Below are 21,455 nucleotides of genomic sequence, written 5' to 3'. Positions count from 1 at the left end.
TTAATTAATAGATAATCAATAAAATATAATAAGATTCAGTACGATTCAGAATTTATCGAATAGTAGAAATATATATGTAGATATATATATATAAAAGGAGAAGTAAGCAACTGCAAGCAACTGTTGACGAAATGGCAGAGAAAGAACGAAGAAGACGAAGACGAAGAAGAAGAAGAAGAAGAAGCAAAGGCATGCGTGCATCACGCGAGCGGAGGCGAACGCGTGTAAAGATGGCTCCTCGGTTCGCCTGACGCCTGGCAAACGCCGAGTTGGCTATGAGTGAGCTGATTGGACTGACTCGGGCTGGGTACCCTTCGCGGATATATCATGGACTATCAGGCGTCCATGTACGTAAGATCGACTCGACATGGAGTACAGGGATCATTACTATAGGAACCCTAGCAAGTGCCCTCTTTGATTGACGCACGACGTTACGCCAAACTCTGAGGCACGCGAACCTAACAAAACGAGGCCTCCTTTCCAGTATTCCAATACTTTAAGTTTTCTTCATCGAAAACTGTCTTTGATTCAACGAACCTGATGTTTCTTTTATTATTAAACAAGATAATCGTAGCTTATTATTCGTCTCTTACGTATATGTGATATATATATATATATATATATATATATATATATAAACAACCCTTACGTAATGTATAATATGTATAATATAATACTTAAGGGGGTAAAAATCATTGCAGATAAAGAAGTTAAATTCACAACCGTTTTCATTTTCTTGTAGAAATAAGAGTCTTAACAACGACCTAAGTACACCCTTAGTCTACCCACCATCATCACCACCACTATCACCACCTTTCTTACCTATCTACCTACCTACCTACGTAGCTAATACAACTACTACTAATACTAGTATTACTATTACCAATACTACTTCTCTTTGGGCTCTCGTGCGTCGTTTAATTACCGTGTGTAACGAGTTAGAGTGGTTGGCGTGCGCACGAAAACCCTTCTCGCGAGAAAGGGGTGCGATATGCTCGCTGACGTCGTCCACGAATCACTCGAAATTACCAGGAGTATCGTTGTGACAGCCACTAATACTACTTACTGCTACAATCAAACATCACCGCGTTTCTCGCGTGTTATTTCAAACGTCTACGAAAGGATTCAAAATGAACGTAAATACGTGTAGGTGCCTTTAAAGCTTCTTCAAACTTCAATATTCAGGTGTCTTTCGAAGGTCGAAACATTCTCGTCGACACGATCCACAACGTCGCGTGTCCACTCGATGGTAATTCCTTCGAGAGTACTAGGGGAAATATACGAGGGAGAATTTCCAACGAGTACTTGTCTTCGACTCGTGAAAATCTCCTTGGTTGTTTGAATGATCATTCTTCAGGAATGTCTAAACGACTCTGAAAACTTTCTGTCTATCAAGATCTTTAGATAAGATAACTGCATATACCCGTTGTGTATCTACTTATTATCAGACGGGAGAGAAACAAAAATATAATAAATTGTTAGCTCTTGATCTTTAGAATTGTTACTTACTTTTCAAGATATTTAATTTTTTAATATTGATCAACTCGATCGTTGATCGGTTATAATATGAAATCTGTCTAAATGTAAACGTGATCTATCTAAATGTATTCGTATTACTCACGATCTAGATGATTTACATGATAAGAATTGTAACTGCTTGTCAAGGGCCATTCTCAAGTGTATAGATCACGATCGATGTCGAAGGAAATGAATAACGCACTGGTAGTGGTATCCGTCGATCACGATTGGCATTGACGATCGATTCGATCCCTAGCATAATCTCGCCAATTTGTAAGTGCATCTACGAAACGTTCGAACGGCATCTAAATGCAGGAAGAAGATCGAGAAGCGTGCGTGCTTACCATTACCGGGAGGAATCACTAAAATCGAAGGGGTGTGGATAAGAGAATGAGAATGAAAGAAAAAGAGAGAGAGAGAGAGAGAGAGAGAGAGAGAGAATAGAAAGAGAGAAGGAACAACTTTATTATCAAATGTGTTGCATTGTCAAGGTCGCGAAATCAATTTGAGACAAAATTCCAAAACCTCCTTTAAACAAAATTACTTTTATCTCGTACAAATTCATTGTCTTTTTTTTATTTTTTTATTCTTTTTTTTTTTTTTTTTTTTTTTTAATATTTTTCGTGAATTAATTTTTTCTCTCTAATAAAATAATTAACAATTACAAACGAAAAGTATTTTGAATAAAGAGCTTTTTATGAAAGAAAGCATGAAATAACTATGAAGCTTTGGAAAAGGATACGATGAGAGAGATCGGATTATAGAAGCACGTGGGAGACACGTTTGCGAGGGGTGTTGTATGCGAGGAGGGTGTAACCGCCGTTACGAGGGTGGTTCGAGGGTAAAGAACAAGAAGCGGGTTCCAAGCATAGTCAGCTGTTTTAATATGGGTCACTGGTACGTTCCGGAACGATCGATTTCCGTCGGTACGAAGTTTGCTGTTCAAAAGAGAACAAGTTAAGCTTTCGAAGGCCACGAGAAAAAAAAAAAGGGAGAATGAGAATTTAAGAAAAAATTTTTCCATCGTAAGTTAAAACAATATGTACGATCGAAATGCAACTAGGTTCGAAGACCTTCCTTCCATTTCTACTTTTTTCCTTCGAATATATAAAACGATAAAATCTCAGTAGGGTCGGTCAGGCACGAGGATCGATCGATCGACCATGTGACGTCTGGCAACTCTTAACAAATAATTATATAACATAAATTTTTGTATTTTATTTTCTCTATATTTCGTATTATTTTTAATAGAATATGCTATTTTAATCTTTTGAATCAGAATTAATATCTTTTCGGATGTTATAGAATCTCAAATAATATCATTTGTAACGCTTGGAAAAATGACGAAAAAGTAACTTTCGCAAAAGATTCAACGTGCAGCAAAGAGGGAGAAGAAAATAAAAAGAAAAAAAAAACAAAGAAAAGAAAAGGAAAAAAGGAAGAATCTTTGCTGAACAGGAGCCTGGCGCCATTGCGATACAATACGGAGCCCGATGACTTGCATTTGTATCTCGCCATCGAGAAGCCTCGATGATTATAGCCATGGGCCCTTTCGTCCTTTTCCTCGCCTCTCTCTCTCTCTCTCTCTCTCTCTCTCTCTCTCTCTCTCTTCGACTTTTCTCTCTCTTTCTATGGGACGTACTATAAGCGTTCTCATCGTCCTGTCGAAGAAACGATCTCTTCTTCTTCTTCTTCTCTTTTTTCTTCCGTCGATAATAATATTGTGACTTTAGTTACTCGAACTCAATTTCATATTAAACTCTATCTCTTTTTCAATAATATTACAAAAAAAAAGAAGTTAAAAAAAACAAAAAAGAAAGAGAAAGAGGAAATAAAAATTGATTCGTTTGGCTGTTACCCATTTCAATAGGAATTATATTAATAGTTTAGATATTAGAATTTCGTTCATCATTGAAATCGTTTAATTTCGTCTCTCGTACCTAATAAAAATAACTTTACCATATAATTCGTAAAAAAAAAGAATTTTAACCTTATATATTGTACTTTTAGACACGTATATGAAGTGTCGCGTGATCTCGATCACGCTCACTCTCAGGTAACTCGCAATCGCGACGACCTGGACGGATTTTACGAGCGCGACGCTCGTGTCCCTTTCGTGTCGTATGAAACTTCCAAGTACGAGGAGAGCGTGCCAGCGATAAGCCTTTTTATCGAGTTCCTACCTGGTTCTTGCCTTTCGCGAGGCTACCTTACGATTTTTCTTTTACGTTGAATCAGGAAACATTTCAAACCTAAAATGATACACCTTGCATGTGTATTTTGTGTATTTAAATATTTACCTTGTAGAGCTATATGTATATTTTAACATAATGATAAAAATCTAACGATCAAATAATTAACAAAATCCAATTAACGTATTTCATATGTTACGCTTATTAACTAATATTATCGAATTTACAGATTCTTATTAAACTATATATTAAAAATGAAATGTGAGATTTTCATTGGAATCTCTGGTAAACAGTTCGTTCCGTCGGCCATCTTTGACATCGAGATACGACGGTAATAGTCGGAAAGAGATTTGCAAAGAAAAGATTTCGAATAAGAGAGAATGAGAGAAAGAGAGAGAGAGGGGGGGGAGGACGGGAGGGAGGGAGGACTGGAGGGAGGGAGGGAGGGAGAAGGGAAAGAAGGAAGAAAGAGAGAGAGAGAGAGAGAGAGAGAGACGATTTAATCCTTCTTGTTTGTCTTTGCATTAATTATCTAGAATTAAGAACGCCGCTTGCCACGACGCCAGCCAGCCGGATTACTGGCTTTATTATTACTTGTTGCAGATTATTAATTACCAGGAATTACGAGCGTGGTGCACGGTAGTGGACGAAGAGGGTGGTGGCGACGAGGGTTGCTGTTGCTGTTGCTGTTGTTGCCTGGTGGATGTTATGAAAAGAAAGGAGTTCCTCCCCAGATTTGTGCTTTCAATTAATTTTCCTGAATTAAGAGACGATTGTAAGAAGGAATTAAAGCTTCTATCTGAGTACGAGAACTTTGCAAATCGATAACATCCTTCAGCTTAGAAAATTACATTTATTAATTTTTCTTCTTCGTACGACGAAAAAAAAAAGATTATATAAAATTTCTTCTTCCAAAAAAAAAAATTGTATAAAAAAAGAATTATATAAAAGAAAAAGAAAATCAACCTCTCTCTCTCTCTCTCTCTCTCTCTCGCTCCCTCTCTTTCTCTCTCCCTGATAATCAACGTGGAACGTTCTAATCTCGATTGAAAATGCATTGGTAAGACACATACGTTATTCTTATTCTTCTATACGATTAGAAACGATGAATAAAAGAGAGAAAGAGAAAGGTGGTTCAGCTTGCTAGACGTAGCAAGCGTAGGTAGTCGCTACTATAAAGTCTACCACGTATCTATATCAAAAGCAAAGCCAACAATGGGGTCATACGAGCCCTTATAATATCGTACCGGCTCTAAGAGGAGGAAAAAAAGGAGAGGGAGAGAGAGAAAGAAAAAGAGAAGGAGAAAGAAAGAGAAAGAGAAAGAGATACGAGGCCAGCTGCCATAACCGATACAATTGTTAAACGTGTACACAGAGAAAAGAAACATAGAGAGAGAGAGAGAGAGAGAGAGAGTTTCGAAAAAAGAGATTAATAGATAATTTTAGACGTATTCGAATAACAATTTGAATAACAATTGAGTTATTTCTTTCGAATTTATAAGAAAAAGAGATAGAAGAAGAGAGAGAGAGAGAGAGAGAGAAAGAATAAAACTCAACGAAATCGTGAAAAGAGAAGTGCTCGATAAAGACGAGGGTAGAAACGCGAAGAATATTCAAATCGCGCTTAATTCGTATGATTTATGAACATAAAAAAACAGGCACAAGCATACACACGTACTTACACATGACACAATAATACGATGGATGTTAGACGAGCCGTGTTCCTCATAAGTACGCATCGATGCATCAGGACTATGCACCAACGAAGAACGTTGAAATAACGAACGGTGGAAATAAATATTAATAAAGAGCTCTCTCTTTCTTTCTCTGTCTACCTATCTACCTATCTATCTCTGTCTGTCTTTTTCTTTCTATCTAACTCACATAATTTTGTTTCACTACCTCCCTCTGCCCCCCCTTTCTCTCTCTCTCCCTCCCTCTCTCTCTCTCTCTCTCTCTCTCTTTTGCGTACTCTACGTGCCGGTGCATTGTTCAGGCCATTACGAGAGCCAATTAATCTATGCACAATTTTATAATTAAACGGCTAATAGTGCATAGAATTATAGTCCAGGGACGCTCAAGTGCTCCCACGTACGGCGCTACGGTGTTTTCAGGCGTTACGATGGGAAGAAGACACATGAAGATGGTCACGGGAAAAAGGAAGAAAAAGAAAGAAAGAAAAAAAGAAAGAAAGAAAGAAAGATAGACAGATAGATAGATAGAAAGAGAAAAGAAATAGGAAATGAATAAAACGGAAAAGTTACGTTTCTTCCTTCGCTCTTTCTTATTTTTTTTTTTTACGTTTTTTTCTTACTTTACTTTGATCTAATACTTAGAATTTCATCATTATCAAAAGACTTTGACTAATATTAATGATACGTGCCTATCTATACATCGATTTAAGATAAGAAGATAGAGGAATTAATGATAGCATTAAATAGAAAAATAAAGCGATAGAGAGAGAGAGAGAGAGAGAGAGAGGGAGAGAAAGAGAATGAAAGAATGAAAGAGAGAGAGAAAGAGAGAGAGTTTGAACGTCGATTTAATGACGAATATTAAAGATCAAGCAAATAAAAAGGATCTTCGTTCAATATGCGAAGGCGGAAAAAGGCATTGGATCAACGATACTCACTTTAAAATGATCTCATCTTTCTCTCTCTCTCTCTCTCTCTCTCTCTGTCTTTCTCTTTCACTCTCTCACTATTTCTCTTTCTCTCTCTTTCATTCTGTACCTATTGCGATCGCGATAGTCACGATGATCGATAAGGAAATAATAATGCGGCCCCTCTTTGTACGCGGCTAACGAGTCGAGTCAATTATATTAATTAATTTGCCTAACTCGGCCGAAGCAACGATTATATACTAGCTGGTTATATTATCCCATTGGATGGCAATGAACATTCGTGCGCAACGAGCCCTCTCGTCTTTAATTAGTTGTCTATTAAAAGAAAAAAAGAGGTAAAAGAAGAAACGAGAAAGAAAGAAAGAAAGAAAGAGAGGGATATCTAAAGGGAAATGATGATCGATCGAAAACATAGAAATGTGGAAAAGTGAGAATAGATGGGATGAATAGATAGATCGATTTATTTACTTTTCTGACGTCAATCGAAAGGGGGACAGTCAACAAGAGATCTTCACATACGATTAGATTTTATCTTTTAATCTGATGAAAAGTAACTCCAGAAAGTGAGCCCATAAGTAAGTAGCTAATATTACATAGTAGGTAAATAAAAATTGAACGATAACAAAAACGATTGTTTCTAATGCATATTTACGTACACGAAAAACTTCGATAACCATTCATATTTTAATTGATGAAAAATCGAAAGAAAAACTTTTTGAAAGTAAGACCGAGAATGAAGGTCGCAAAGCGGGTAAATTCGATGCGACTTTACCGTCGCTTAAAGTGTTTAATTCGCCTAATCAAATGCATCCCAAGAAAACATGAGTCAACTCACGAACATTGATTCTATATCATCGCGAATCCGAAAGAACGAACGAACGAACGAACGAACGAACGAACGAACGAACGAACGAACGAAGTATCGCACCTGGCGCCGCTCCGGCAAACCACAAGAAAAAAGCTCTTGAATTATCGATGCGGTTCTCGATGCATGCTGTTGCATCGATGCTGCTGTTGTTGGTGCTGTTAGTAGTAGTATCAGTAATAGTATTAGTAATGGTATTGGTAGTGGTGATGATACTGCTGCTGTTGCAGGCTACAGCTCGTAGAAGTGCTGCAACTACGACGGTCGTAGTAGATGAAAACGTGTATATATACATGCTTGATATTTGATTGTAAATGCAAGAGATCTGTGTTTCCCCGTAGTCGTTGTTGCCGTTACTGGCATGGTCGTGCATTATCAGAGTGTAACGATGCCAATGGTACACGCGATCGGACCACACACAAGCTCTCTACCGTGACCTCTTAATCATCTAATTTTTCGTTACAACTTTCGACTCTTTTTATCTGTTATAATGTACAATACCCAGGCAATTCAAAGTTTCTGTTCATATTAGAATGATTATCAGGAATGAGATAGAATTAGGAATAGTTAATATCATTTAAGAATTCTCTAATCAATCGAAAGATATTTCAGATATTTATCATTTTTACGTATCACATTTTAAATATATAATTTCAATTGTTAATTCGACATAACTCTAACTTTCACAGTTCATTCACCATCGCTTCCTGATTAAGAAACATCTCGACGATGAAAATAAAAGTGATTTCTACTATGCGATATCTATAGTCTAACGACGTCACTCTAACTACAGTAACTAATCAATTTGACAATAAACGTCAAACGAGAGAATATTAACGTTAGAATGCTAAACTTTTGTATACCTAAGTAAGTACATAATTCTTTGAACAATTGAGAATCATGGAAACTGAATCTCGACGATCTCGAAGAAAAAGAAGACCCGCACGAGCCGACGGCTCGCAGAGTTCTGCTCTGTGACTCCGAGTGGGATTATTTGGATCCCTATCCCTACGGCTTTCTCCCTCTTTCTCCCTTTCTCTTTCTCCTTTACTCTCCCTCGATCCTCTTTCTCCCTTCTCTGTGTCGCGTTGAATCCGTTTCCGTTGTGACTGCTACGGCACGCTTCTCACGGGACAAGTGTTGTCCGAGAGACGTGCTTTGATTTCAACAAAAACAGATACATCGTCGATCAGCAAAGTGAAAAGAAACACGCGAGATATCTTTCAAAATAATATGGAAAACTTTTAGATTCGATTGTACTATAAACGTAAGAATTTTCTCGATAGAAAGGTCGATTAGAAATCGAAGATGAAACTGACAACATTTTCTCGGGGAAGTTGGGATCCCCTCGTTCCGTTTACTATTCCGTTTCGTCTGTCGTCTGTAGCGTAGGTGGGGTAAGCTTGTAGTACACCACCTCTCGGTCTCTGTAGCTCTCTCTCTCTCTCTCTCTCTCTCTCTCTCTCTCACTCCCAGTGGGGACGATTCATTCAGAGAAATTGCCGTGAAAGGGACACCTGTTGGCACGGTACTCAATGTGACAATCCTAGAAACACGAGCACGTGCCATGCTCGTTTTAACGACACTTTAGCTCGTGAATTGAACGTAACTCGATCAGTTACTTACTTGACACTAAAATGCATCGATAAAGATATGCGTTATTGAAGATGAAAGAATACCTCCTATTATCGCGAGAATGCATCGATAAGTTTAGGATGTTGTTGCCTGCCGGCAGGCAACAAGTCCAAACGATGATTAAGTCTTAAGGAACGGTAGGTGGTAGACAATTAAAGTACTTTTAGGCCGAGCAGTAGCGCCGAAAGGCGGATGGGCGAAGATAAAGTGTTGCCCAGAGGCGACACCATCCGTTATTAATGTATGCGAGGATCGTAGCTTCCGCGAGTAAGGCCTTAGCTCGATGAGTCCTATAGATGGTTGACTTATCTCTTAGAATTATCGAGCGAACTGTCGGTGACTTTTAGAGGGATTCCGTGCGACGAATTGACAAGTATCTTTCTCGAAAGGTAGTCGTTCCATTGAAACGAAATGAGATTAGCACGAGACTGTATACAGGTTAGATAATCTTAAAACTGGTTCCATCGATTAACAATTTCACACACGATCTGTCAATCTTCTGATTGTGGATTTACTTGATTAATTTTCGCTTCACCTACCTGGCCGTTGTGCAGTCCCTGTAGAGAATGTCGAAGTCCTTGCAGCTGAGAAGTTTACAACGATTGACGCCCGGTTGAATGGCTCCGAGACCGCGTAGGATTCTAACCTGCTCGACGTTGCATACCAACGGCACGATATCTAATCTCTTTAGCTTGGTATAGACGGTATGTAAACCACCCACGAGATGTTTGAGGAAGAGCTCAAAGGCCTGAGGCAAGCAGAGCATAGTATCACCGGCAATAATGAAGGCAGCGACCTTCTGGCCACGATAATCGACGAGTTTACATTCGTTCGCCGTTGGATCACTGGTACTGATTGGCGGTGGACTGTTATACGATCTGGGTGGTAGTACAGCGTGATGAGCAGCCATCAATTCCAAAGGCGATCCATGATGACCGCTTAGCATACCACCTAACTGACCCAAAAGACCCAGTCCCGGTGGCGGTAGTCCCGGCATTCGTGGTACCATTCCTGGAGGTGCACCGGGCCCTCCCCCGGCCGACAGAGGCGGTGGACTCAGGGGAAGACCCTGTGGTGGTGATCCTCTCGTCGGTGAGCCTGGTGTCGGTACACCTCGATGCTGCTGCTGTTGCTGTTGATGTTCACGTAACTGATCTCGTGGATGGGATTGTAAGGAGGATTGATGCTGGGAGCCGTGCAGCTGCTGTTGCTGTTGACTCTGTTGTGCTGATGGACTGTGAGGATGTTTTGGGCTGCCGGTTACGGGACTGGCACGGCTGCTGTGTTCGGAAGAGCTGTCCATCGCTCCGTGGTCCATCGATGGTTAAATTTTCTCGCTGCTTTCGTTTTCTCGTTTCGTCGACTCTTCTACTTGTACTCTCCGGCACTTTCCTCTCTGGTCGTTTTAACAATAGCAGCCTTTATCGTCAAAGTCACAACAACGAACCGCTTTTATGAATGAAAACAAATAACGATGCTCGCGAAGATATATATCACCATACGAAGAAAAACACGCGGACTTAGGATCACCGGGTCGTTGTAACATACAATATCGACCGTCCCAATAAATCTTATCACTGTCACTTGAGAAATCCTTGTCCCGTGTTATCGCAAGAGAAAGTACGAGGTTCACCATACGCGAGAACACGACAAGTCTTGATCATATCTCTTTGGCGAGTCTCAATGTTGACACTTAGATGAAAGGACGAGTTGACGTCCATTTGTCGTCCATCGCAACGTTTTTGGCTCCAACAGAGACGTCTAGGACGTCCTGAGGACGACAAAAACGAGCACGACAATAACGTTGATAACAACTACGACGACAACAATGCCGATAACGTTTCGCGACAATCACAGACAATTCGACGATCCACACTCGATCGAGATCGTTGAAAACGCGAACGCGACGACGTGGGTTGCCAGCGCCGACGACGGCGACGGCGACGACGGCGGTGACAACGACGACGAAAATCACCGCGACGACGACGACGACGACGACGACGACGACGACGACGACGACGGCGACGACGACGGCGACGACGACTACGGTAACTCGCGCAGGGACGCGCGTCGCTCGTTCTCAAAGTGGCAAACGCTCTCTCGGTCGAGTCCGGAGTATTTCCCTACCCAGTCACAGATGTAATAAATAAAAACATCAGTGGGAGCCCCGCAAACGGGGAGGATGGGCGTTCACTGCGCGTATCACGCAATCCGGTTGGCGGAGCCAGCAAACGAACGAACGTTACGATTGGCTCTTGGGAACCGAACGTCGACGCCTTTGGAACCTACCCTCGGTTGGTGGCGGGTCTACCGGCGCTCTGCCACCCCTCTCCCTTTATCCTCCCCACTTTCAGGACCACCACCGCCACCACCACCACCACCACCACCACCCCAACAGTGGCAGGAGCACGACGGAACGCGCTTCGGTTCTTCAAGCCACGACTAACGGCGAGAACAGACGAGGAGGACTGACTAGAAGAGAGCGCGACGGCGCTTCTCTCAGCGCTTCCCGGGAGCCAGTAACACGCGCGCGCAGACACACGATTCCATACGAAAGACAGAGAGAGAGAGAGAGAGAGAGAGAGAGAGAGAGAGAGAGAGAGAGAGAGAGAGAGAGAGAGAGCGAGGACAGTACGACTCGACGAGAGAACGTACCGGCGGCGCTGACGGTTCTACGAGTGGGGATTTCTTCTTTTTCCTCGCGACTTCTACCCCTCCTCCTCCTCCTCCTCCTCCTCCTCTTCCAACCTCTCTCCGAGGTATACGTCGAGATCCTCCGGCCCGCCCTCCTTCCAACGATCTCTCTAACATTCTCTCCGTCTCTTTCTACCGCGAGACGGCCCTCTTTACCGCGTTTCCTCCACCTCCCAGGGACCATGCCCTCCTCCCTCCTTCCCTCCTCTCTTCACCAAAGAATGTCGCCGGCTACGTTCGAATCGATCGTTCGCTCTCTCGCGGTACTCCTCCCACCCACCTCCACCATATTCGCCATCAGCATTACACGCGCGCACTTATTTCTTCCGTAGGTAACTCCGCTTCCTCGCGATCTTTCTCTCCCCTCCTTCATCTTAGTCGTCTTTTGCCCACGAACCTCTCTTTCTCTCTCTCTCTCTCTCTCTCTCTCTCTCTCCCTCTCTCTCTCTTTCTCTCTCCCTCTTTCCCCACTCTTCGATATCCTTCTATCTCTATCTCAGTCCCTCTTGCGAGCTCATCTGACCCCTACCAAGCTTCCACCGCCACTTTCCCACCCTCGATCCCAACCACCACCACCACCACCACCATCACCAACGTTCTTGTCGTTCTCGTCGTTGTCGGGGTATGGGTGCTTAATATCTTTGTGCCATAGCCAAGGCGTACGTATCCACCGACTGTTCCCGGAGGTGAACTTTTCGTGCGAGTGTGTCTTGCGAGGGAGGAAGGAAAGAAAGAAAGAAAGAAAGAAAAAAAAATGGAAAAGAAAAGAAAAGAAAAGAAAAGAAAAAAGGAAAATATGAAAAAACGTGGGAGAACTTTGTTTCTCCCTCTTTCTTACTTCTTTCCTACTTCCTCCTTGTGAACCGATCGGCCAACGTTGATAGGTCGGTCCCGGGTAATGTACAAGTAGAAGGCTTACTCTTATATGTCCACCCTGTGTTTTAGCTACGTTTTCGAATTTACTTAAGTACTTCCGAATTTTTAGAAGGTTTCATCGACTTTTCAAAAAAGACAAAAAAAACAAAAGAAAAACGGAAAAAGAAATTTTCCTCTTCCACGTTAGATTTAATTAGACATTTCCTCAATCTAATTTCAAAGAGGGCCGAGGCAAGAAAATCGATTATGTCTCGATGCACGCGACTCTAAAGGGAAAACAATAGAAATGTTGGTTTCTCTTAAAAAAAAAAAAAAAAGAAAAAGAAAAACATAAGAAAAAATTAGAGAAAAAAGAAAGAGAAACCGTTTTGAAAGACGAACTAACTTTTGAGGAATCCAGTGAAAGAAGGCGAATGCGTTGGCAGGAAAGAGGGAGAGGCAGAAGCCTGGTCCGATTATCTTGTCATAGATGTTTCAAGAGTCGATGGGAGAGAAAGGAAAAGGGCGACGTACTAGCCTCCACCCCATCCTCCTCCTCCTCCTTCTCCTCCTCTTTCTCTTCTCTTTTGGCCGGTCATCCCCTCATCGGCCCGGTGACCTAAATCTACCGATGAAGGAGAGACCCTCTCCTCGCCTTCGTTACATTCGTGTAAGTGTCTATTTGTGTTTGAAAGAGTGAGATAGAGAGAGATACGAAGAGAGAGAGAGAGAGAGAGAGAGAGAGAGAGAAAGAGAGAGAGGGAGTATACGTATATTCCGTAACTTCGCGCATACATTCGCCAACCGCAGCTGATCCCTTGACCTCGTCCAACCCCGAACGAAACGGGAGACCCCGATGGGCCTAACGTTCATTGACCGTTGGCGCTCGAGCGAAAAGGGCTAACTCGCGATTCGACCGGTCGACCAACACGAGGAGGACACAACGTTTCTTTCCAAAATCCCTGCTCGCTTTGTCTCTTTTCACGCGCATCATTAGACTCCAGAAGGGGGCTAAATTATCCGCTAAATATTCGCTGTTTTACCTTAGGATACTTTTTTCTTTTTTCGTCTTCTTCTTTTTCGCAAGACCCTTTATTCTTAAGCACGACAGTATATATATATATATATATAGTTTTTATCGTGTTAAAAAAAAAAAAGGAACAAAGAAAAAAAGAAAATCCATGACGTTTTTGTATTAATCATTAAAATGTATTTTCAAATGTATATACGGTAGGTAGGTATACTTGGAAATAAAGAATGGAACCTGTATTATTCATTTTATTTTCATTCTAATTCTGAATCCTAAAGAGGAAAAATTAAAAAAAAAAAACAAGAAAAAAGAGAGAGAGAGAGAGAGAACATACATTTTATTCATATTCGAGTCAGATTCCTATATAGAAATAAAAGAAAGAAAATTAAATAGAATCGACCTTCCAAAAGACAAACTCGCTCGTTCATTCGCTCAGTCGTTCGGTCATCCGAGATAACGCGAGAATCGTTCTTTGTCTCTTGAAAGCGATCGATCATGAGATCGATGTCCGCCGTCCAACTAGAAGGCGGCCCTCGATCGGTAGGGGGACCGATGTTTGCCTCGACCCAAACCACGTCCAATTAGTGGAATTAATACCGGCTGGCTTTGGGGGAGCTAATGCCCCTGTGTGCATACCTACGGGTATGCACGCCGATGACTGCACTTTCCTTCGTGCGTAATGAAGGACAAACGCGCCGACGCTCGCACCACCTCGATGCGTTCGCTCGCGATGCCGATCGGTGACTGCGCTCTTGTGTTCTCCGCGGCACGACGTGAAATTCCGCGACTCTGCGGTGTCCGCACGACACTGTTCTCTCTCTTTCTCTCTCTCTCTCTCTTACGCGAGCGACCCGTTTGGAAACTCGTGCGCTTAATTACGTTTCGATGCCACGCGTTCTCTTCAGACTTGTTCATCCTACTGTTAATAATAATAATAATAATAATAATAATAATAATAATAATAATAATAATAATAATAATAATAATAACGATGATGACGATGATGATGATGATGATGACGATAATAATGATAAATTAAGCTAGTCACTAATAGTGCTGTGACAAATGTGGGAACGAGAATTGACTATTTTCTTTCCTTTATTTTTTTCTGCCTTTTTCTTATTCTTTTTTTTTTCACTCGCATACAATTTTTGATGCATTTACGGATAGATTAGATAGAATATTTTAAAAAATGCGTATATATATATATATATATTTGTGTGCGTGTCTTTATTTATTGGTATAGAATAACCAAAAGCATATAGTAAAGGGAATATGACTGAATTACTTTTGACTTGCACCATCTCGAGCGTCTCTTTTACTCGAAAATTTTCATCCCGTCTTCTTCGATCCTCCTCCTACCAAACGTTTCAACTTTATGAGTATGCGCATTGCTTCTCTCTCTCTCTCTCTCTCTCTCTCTCTCTCGTTTTACACAAGCTGCAGCACATTTTCAGGCAGACTGCCGTGTGATACGCATTGTTCGACCTGAACACCATCCTCTCTCTTTCTCTCTCTCTCTCTCTCCCTCTCTCTTTGGTTGGCCAGCGCGTGCACGCACGACGTGTGTATATGCATCGTGCATAGACGTCGTTGCGTAACCCTCGTCATTGTTTGTGCCTCGCGTCGTTGTTACACGCCGGCACGCGGAAAGCCGAGGGTAGATTTTAGCCTCTGACGGGAGATGTAAAAGAGTGCGCCAATTTTTGTTCACCTAACACCGCGAACGACGTGTGCCAACGCTGAATTCGTTCTACTGGAAGTCTCTCTTTCCTCTCTTACGATCTAGTACAAAGTATACCTACCCACCTACCTACCCTTAATTCTTCCTTTCCACTGCGTCTTGAACTTAGAAATATTTTTAATACATTTAAATTTATACTAAATCTTTCATGATTAATTTTTTTCTCTTTCTTTTGATTTCTTTTTTTTTTTTTTAATCATTCTATTTATAATAATCTATAATTATGGGGTAAAATCCTATGAATTATTACGTATATAAATTTATATATTCCATCTTAAAATCATATATATATATATGTGTGTGTATGCTTGTGTGCGTATGTATGTGTTGATAGGTGCATACATGCATTAAGTATTTTACAAAGATCATATCAATTATATCTATATATGTTACAATATCTATCTATCTATATATATGTAAGTCTCTTCATAGGAAATAGAATAAATTAGACGTCTTCCCTTTATATCTGGTGACCATCGTCGTCATTTTCAAAGTCCTTACCAAGACAGACGCCGCAGAATCCACCGTATAAGCTTACCGCGACCGCAGATGTGCGAGTAAGCGGTTAACCCTTAGCGGTCGACCATTTGGTATTTGCGGCATCGGTAGTTTTCAGTTTCAATTGCAAGTCCTAAACTTAGCACGATATACCTATTATCATTTTTGATCGTATAAAATAGACAATTAACAAATATTAGATGGAAATAATTACATATATGGATACATTTAAAAAAAAGAAATACACATATATATATATATATATATATATATATATATATATATATATATATATACGTATACATATATGAATAAAATGTATATATGTATATACATATATAAATGAAAAAAAAAGAAAAAAAAGGAGAAATATTACCGATCTATGGTAGAGATGTCGAAGAGACGAAAAGTGCGAACATGCTATTACACGTATGTCCAACGAGCGGATATTCGTAAAAGCTTGCAAGAGCGAGCATACTCGCTCGAATTTGTTCGAAGAGCGAGCACGGACAACGGGAGCGAGGTATGCAAACGAGCCGGATACAACAGACAAAGTGAGAGAGAGAGAGAGAGAGAGAGAGAGAGAGAGAGACGAGAGAGAGATAGAAGCACGTTTACATTTTCCAGATTGAAATGTTAACCCACTAGGAAGGTGGCCGACGTGCGTGCGCATTATGGCTTATAACCCGATAAAGCCGTGCTTGTGTATGCATCCCACCCTTGCAGGCAGCATCCCTGTTGGACTCTTCTCTCTCTCTCTCTCTCTCTCCCTCTCTCTCTCTCTCTCTCTCTCTTTCTCTCTCACTCTCTCTCTTTCTCTCTCACTCTCTCTCCGCGATGGAGCAATCACCGTCGATAAGCATTGTGCCGAGCCAATACAATGGACAAGACTTTCCATCCGCTCACCCTTCCCTCTTCTCTCTCTCTCTCTCTCTCTCTCTCTTTCTCTCTTGCTTTCTCTATGTCCTCCCCACCCACCTTTCATCCTCTCGCGCAAATTCTCGGTATAATCCTCCGAAGCCGATCCTGAATATCCTCGTGAATCAGGAATAAACGAGAGACTCTTCGATTTATTCTTCGACTCAGAAGGCACAGAACGCATGTAATATAGTTATCCGAGAAGCAAGGGTATGCGAGAAGCACTTTTGAAATTAAATCGATAGAAAAAATCGGCATCAAATAGCATAGAAATGTGACGAAATAAATTGGTTTGAATATTATCTATAATTCTATTGTATATCTATGTTACGTTTTAAAGGAAATAATTTGTACAACTTTGATATCTACTTCTTAAGTAAAAAGTTTTAAGTATATATATATATATATATATATATATATATAAATATATTGGAATAGCTTTCGCTGAGCTATAAAGCGTTATTATCTACACCGTTGAAAGTCCGCACCGTTTTAACGCGAAGATGACGACAACAAGGACGATGACGACGATGTCTATAAAACATTTTCTCGACACTCGAATACGGCCGATAGAATTATCGTTTCCCGTAGCGGCGAAGCATCATCGATAAAACGTCCTTCGCGTAAAGAGTTTTAATTAAAAGGCGATACCTGTCTACGCGCTTGGAATCCAAGGTATATGATCGAACGTTAAAGATGATGATAATGATGAATATCAATATCTTTTTAGTATATACGGTTTGCACGATATAAATAATGATAAGGAATAAATCTCAGGCGCATAAATATTTTATTAAATTTTATTGCTTAGACGTTAAACTGTTAGTGAATAAAAATAAATAATTTATTAGATGATGAAAGGAGAAAAATGATAAAAAATAAATATAAAAATAGATGAGATATAATGAAACAATTGTGTACGTGTGGACAAACAAAAAATAAACAAATAAATGGAAGATAAGATGAGAGTGTGATTGTACGTGGTTAGAAAAAAAAAAAGAAAAAAAAGAAAAGAAGAAAAAAAAAGAAAATTATTTATAAAACAGAATGGTATAGAGGGATTATTGACGATATAAATGAAAAAGCAGAGGCAATATTTTTCTCCGTCGGCGGGCCGGCGTTCGATTTTTCGGCATGGCTTTGCGCGTAGCTAATTACCCGTGTGCCACGTGTTATTATAAATAGCCAATCGTTACCGGCGGCGGCGGCAGCATTCGCGATTGGCCCATAATGGCGTGTTATCGGATAAATAAAACGGATAGCCGCTTTCGATATACGTATAGCTTGCATCCCGATTGTGCGACGCGCTAACGCGATACCAACGACGCGGTGGTGCCTATGTAGGTACGTTTTCCGATTCTACGGATCGCTCGTAAATCCTCCTGAATCATTTGCAATCTATCGATATGAAAATCATTTTTAATCTAATAATACTATAACGTGTACCTCGTGTCGATGATGGCAAGAAAATTAGGGATGTATAATATATAGATGTATATATGTGTGTGTATAGTTTTATATATATATATATATATATATACATATATATACACATATATATATATATATGTATATATATATATATAAAACTAAACGATACTGCCAACCATCATGCAACTTATTGTCATTTGACAAATTGCATCACTTGAAAAACGAGTTTATCGTTAAAATATCGTTGACATTATCGATAATAATTATTCATTTTCTCTAAGATCAAACTCAATGATATCTACCGATTGCCGTCTATTACTCTCTATAGATTTATATCTTTCAGAAATATATTTACAAATTTGGGTAGAAAATAGAGAGTAAAAAGAAAAAAGTTATCTGTGTATATCCTTTGGGATAAGTATATTCAGAGCTTTACTATGTGAAATAACCAAGCGCATCATATAGGGTTCTTTCACGTGCAGTGTGTCTAAGCGATGACGGTGGCCGATGGCGGTAGCAAAATGCGTCTTTAACGTAGCCGCGCGTCGTCAGAGACGCCGGCTAAACGCATTAGAAAACTCATTTGAATACGACACACAATGGGGGAAGACGTGGTCGCGCCGGCTCGTGACTAAATTCGCTTGCCAGGTATAATATTGTCCTGGAACAGTTTACAAAATCGTTGAGAATCTTGGGGAAAATTTCTTTCCCCTTTTTTTTTTCGTTTCTTTTCTTTTTTTTTCTTCTCTTCTTTTTTTCTCTTTTTTCTTTTCACTTTACATCGTCGGATTAGTGAAGATCAGTCAAGCTCGTGATCAGAGAGCTCGTTAACTCACGAACGAAGTATCCACTTCATCGATGAAAGAAAGAAAGAAGAAATCTTTGAGAAAGTTCTTGCCGCGAGGAATCTTCGTCCCTTTAAAACGATGAACGTAAATGGTCAATAATTTTCCTTTCGGCTTTACGCGCTGCTACGAGAGACAATCACGTTGACACCGCGTGATGGATGTCCCAGCTTGCTCAAAATAGGCACCCTCAGTTTTCCCGCCAATAAAGCCCATTGTAAATGCGAACTATTCGAAATATTAGAGCGCGCACCGGCGATTACCGGCCGTTCAGTCATCGCTGCTGACGCACCGTAATCCTTTCCCCGTTCTTTCTCTTTGTCTCCTCTCCTAGCTCGTTATATGTTCTATCGCTGTCTCTCTCTCTCTCTCTCTCTCTCTCTCTCGCTCTCTAACTCTCTCTCATCTACCTATCTATCTTTCCTTTTCTTTTTCTCTTCAATTTTTCTCTCAAGATCCATTTGCATTTTCTTCCGATCGATCGCTTATCCCGATTAAAATCTTTCGAATAGCTTCGGAATAATAAGTTTACAAAAATAAATCAAATCTTAATGGAACAGATAAATGTAATTGTTAACAATGATAATTTCAAATAGATTTCATCGCGAGCCCAGATTAAAATGATTTATCTTTAATCTCGTGGCGTAAGTTCCTCTATCTAATACCAATAATCTGACATAGTTCATAGTCAATGAACACAAGAGCTCAATGATATTTCAACAACATACCATAGACATTATAAGCAGAAAATCGAATAAGCTTGTCTTAATATCTATATATCGTATATCTAACAGAGTTCGATGCTCATTAATATATAATGATGAATTATATCTTAAATAAATGTAGAATTTTATCCGATAAACAAAATATTCTCTCTGGTCTACTATTTTATCGTATTTACCTGTATAACAATGCAAAATAATTTAACGATATAAGTAAATACATATTCTTTCGAATTCAAGAGAGAGAGAGAGAGAGAGAGAGAAATATAGATATTCTATTCGATATTTAAAAGTAAGATTTTTGTGTGAATGATCCACCGAACGATTCACACAGGCGTGAAAAAAAAAGAAGGAAAAAAAAAAAGAAAAAAAGAAAAAACGTTTCGGCACTCTGTTAATCTCCATTATAATTGCACGCACGGCCCGAAGAAGGAGATGACCGAACAATTTCGAAGTTGGATTGTCGAGACATGATGGATCGCCCTTTTGTAGCCGGCACTGATGATACTTCGCAGATGCGTATCCGGCGTACCCTTTTCGAAACGAAACCACTTGCCAGCGATTATCGATTAAATGCGTGCACGTTCGACTCTCCTCGATCTTTTCCTTTCTTCATCTCCTTCTTCCCTTCTTTCTACTTATCTAATGTTTCGTTTTTCTAAACTCGTCATCCATAATGTCTCAACATCTGCGGTGTGTAGATATCATATACAAATCAATTTTTTAAATAATATCATTTTCAGTATTTAAGAAATGAAAATAAAAATCTCATGAGAAAGAGAGAGAGAGAGAGAGAGAGAGAGAGAGAGAGAGAGAGAAACTATGCTTAAATATAACTGATACATATATTTGGAAATTTTCTAAAATTTATATATTTAACATTTTTTCAAATAACTAAAGATTGTTTTTCCTCTCTTCTTCTTCATTTTCTTCTTCTTCTCTTGTTTCGAATATCTCTCACTTTGCTACGTGAATTTGACGCACAACTTAATTTACATGAGTTACCCGAAGAAGACGGCTATGTACGCGTTTCGGACTTAGCCACGTAGTAGTGCGTTGCATCGAGCAATCTTGGTAGCATTAAGAAGGTGTTTACCTTGATACGAACCTGCAGAGTCAAAGTTTACTCTGGCATAGCCAGGAAGCATGGCTCCCAGCACGATCCTCCGAAATACATTTACTCGCACTCTTCGTCCATCGTTTTCCAAGAAAATACGAAAAATTTTTTCTTATACTACACACACACACACACACACACACACATGTATATATACTTATTAATAGATAGATTTAAATAAGATAAAATTATAGAGTATGAAACTTCTTCAGCAGGTTCATAAACGTAAACGTTGAAATCGAATGAAATAAATTGGTTCATTAAATCTCAACTAATTTTGATCATATAAGATCAATTCATTGTATGTATGTAAAGGGATGAAAGATCAAACTGTTAGATAGACTCGAGCAGGAACAGATGTCCCCACTCCAAGTAATCCAATGCTTTTACACTAATCTAATCGGTATCATTAAATACAGGAATACATTTAATAATCGATAGATTCTACTGGCAAGCACTATTGGCCATATGATATCCTTTCTCTACACTCGAGAGATAAATGAATTTCCTCGATTTAACGTGTCACTGTGATAATAATGATTTTCATAATGTCTACCAATAGATAGATAGATATACATAGATATATGAATATATATCTATATATATATATATATATATATATATATATATATTAAGCCGTTCCTCTCTGATGTAGTAATCGAATTCAATGGACTACGATATACCTAATGTATCTTATGAAGGTGCGCCGGTACCTTGACGAAACGCAAATTTACATAAGACAAAAGTAAGACTAAAGTTTTCTTCGCA

At 39.8% G+C, this 21,455-nt stretch overlaps 1 protein-coding gene across 11 annotated transcripts in view; it reads right to left on the bottom strand.

The window, feature by feature from the left end:
• Positions 1 to 11,199, bottom strand: part of LOC124954855 (dachshund homolog 2) — a 226,075-nt gene extending 214,876 nt beyond the window's left edge. For 9 of the 11 annotated variants that reach the window (XM_047508426.1, XM_047508421.1, XM_047508423.1 and 6 more), the window contains exon 1: positions 9,373 to 11,198. In XM_047508426.1, coding sequence (XP_047364382.1) covers positions 9,373 to 10,151 — 779 coding nt within the window. In that variant the 5' untranslated portion in view covers positions 10,152 to 11,198. Of the gene's footprint in view, positions 1 to 9,372 lie in introns of all 11 variants that reach the window. The other 2 variants (XM_047508415.1, XM_047508425.1) reach the window with 1 other exon arrangement.
• Positions 11,200 to 21,455: the final 10,256 nt, after the last annotated feature.

The sequence above is a fragment of the Vespa velutina genome, chromosome 16 (assembly GCF_912470025.1).
Source record: "Vespa velutina chromosome 16, iVesVel2.1, whole genome shotgun sequence".
NCBI classification, from domain to species: domain Eukaryota; kingdom Metazoa; phylum Arthropoda; class Insecta; order Hymenoptera; family Vespidae; genus Vespa; species Vespa velutina.
Note: the sequence above shows the minus strand (reverse complement) of the source record. Positions and strands in the feature narration are given on the sequence as shown.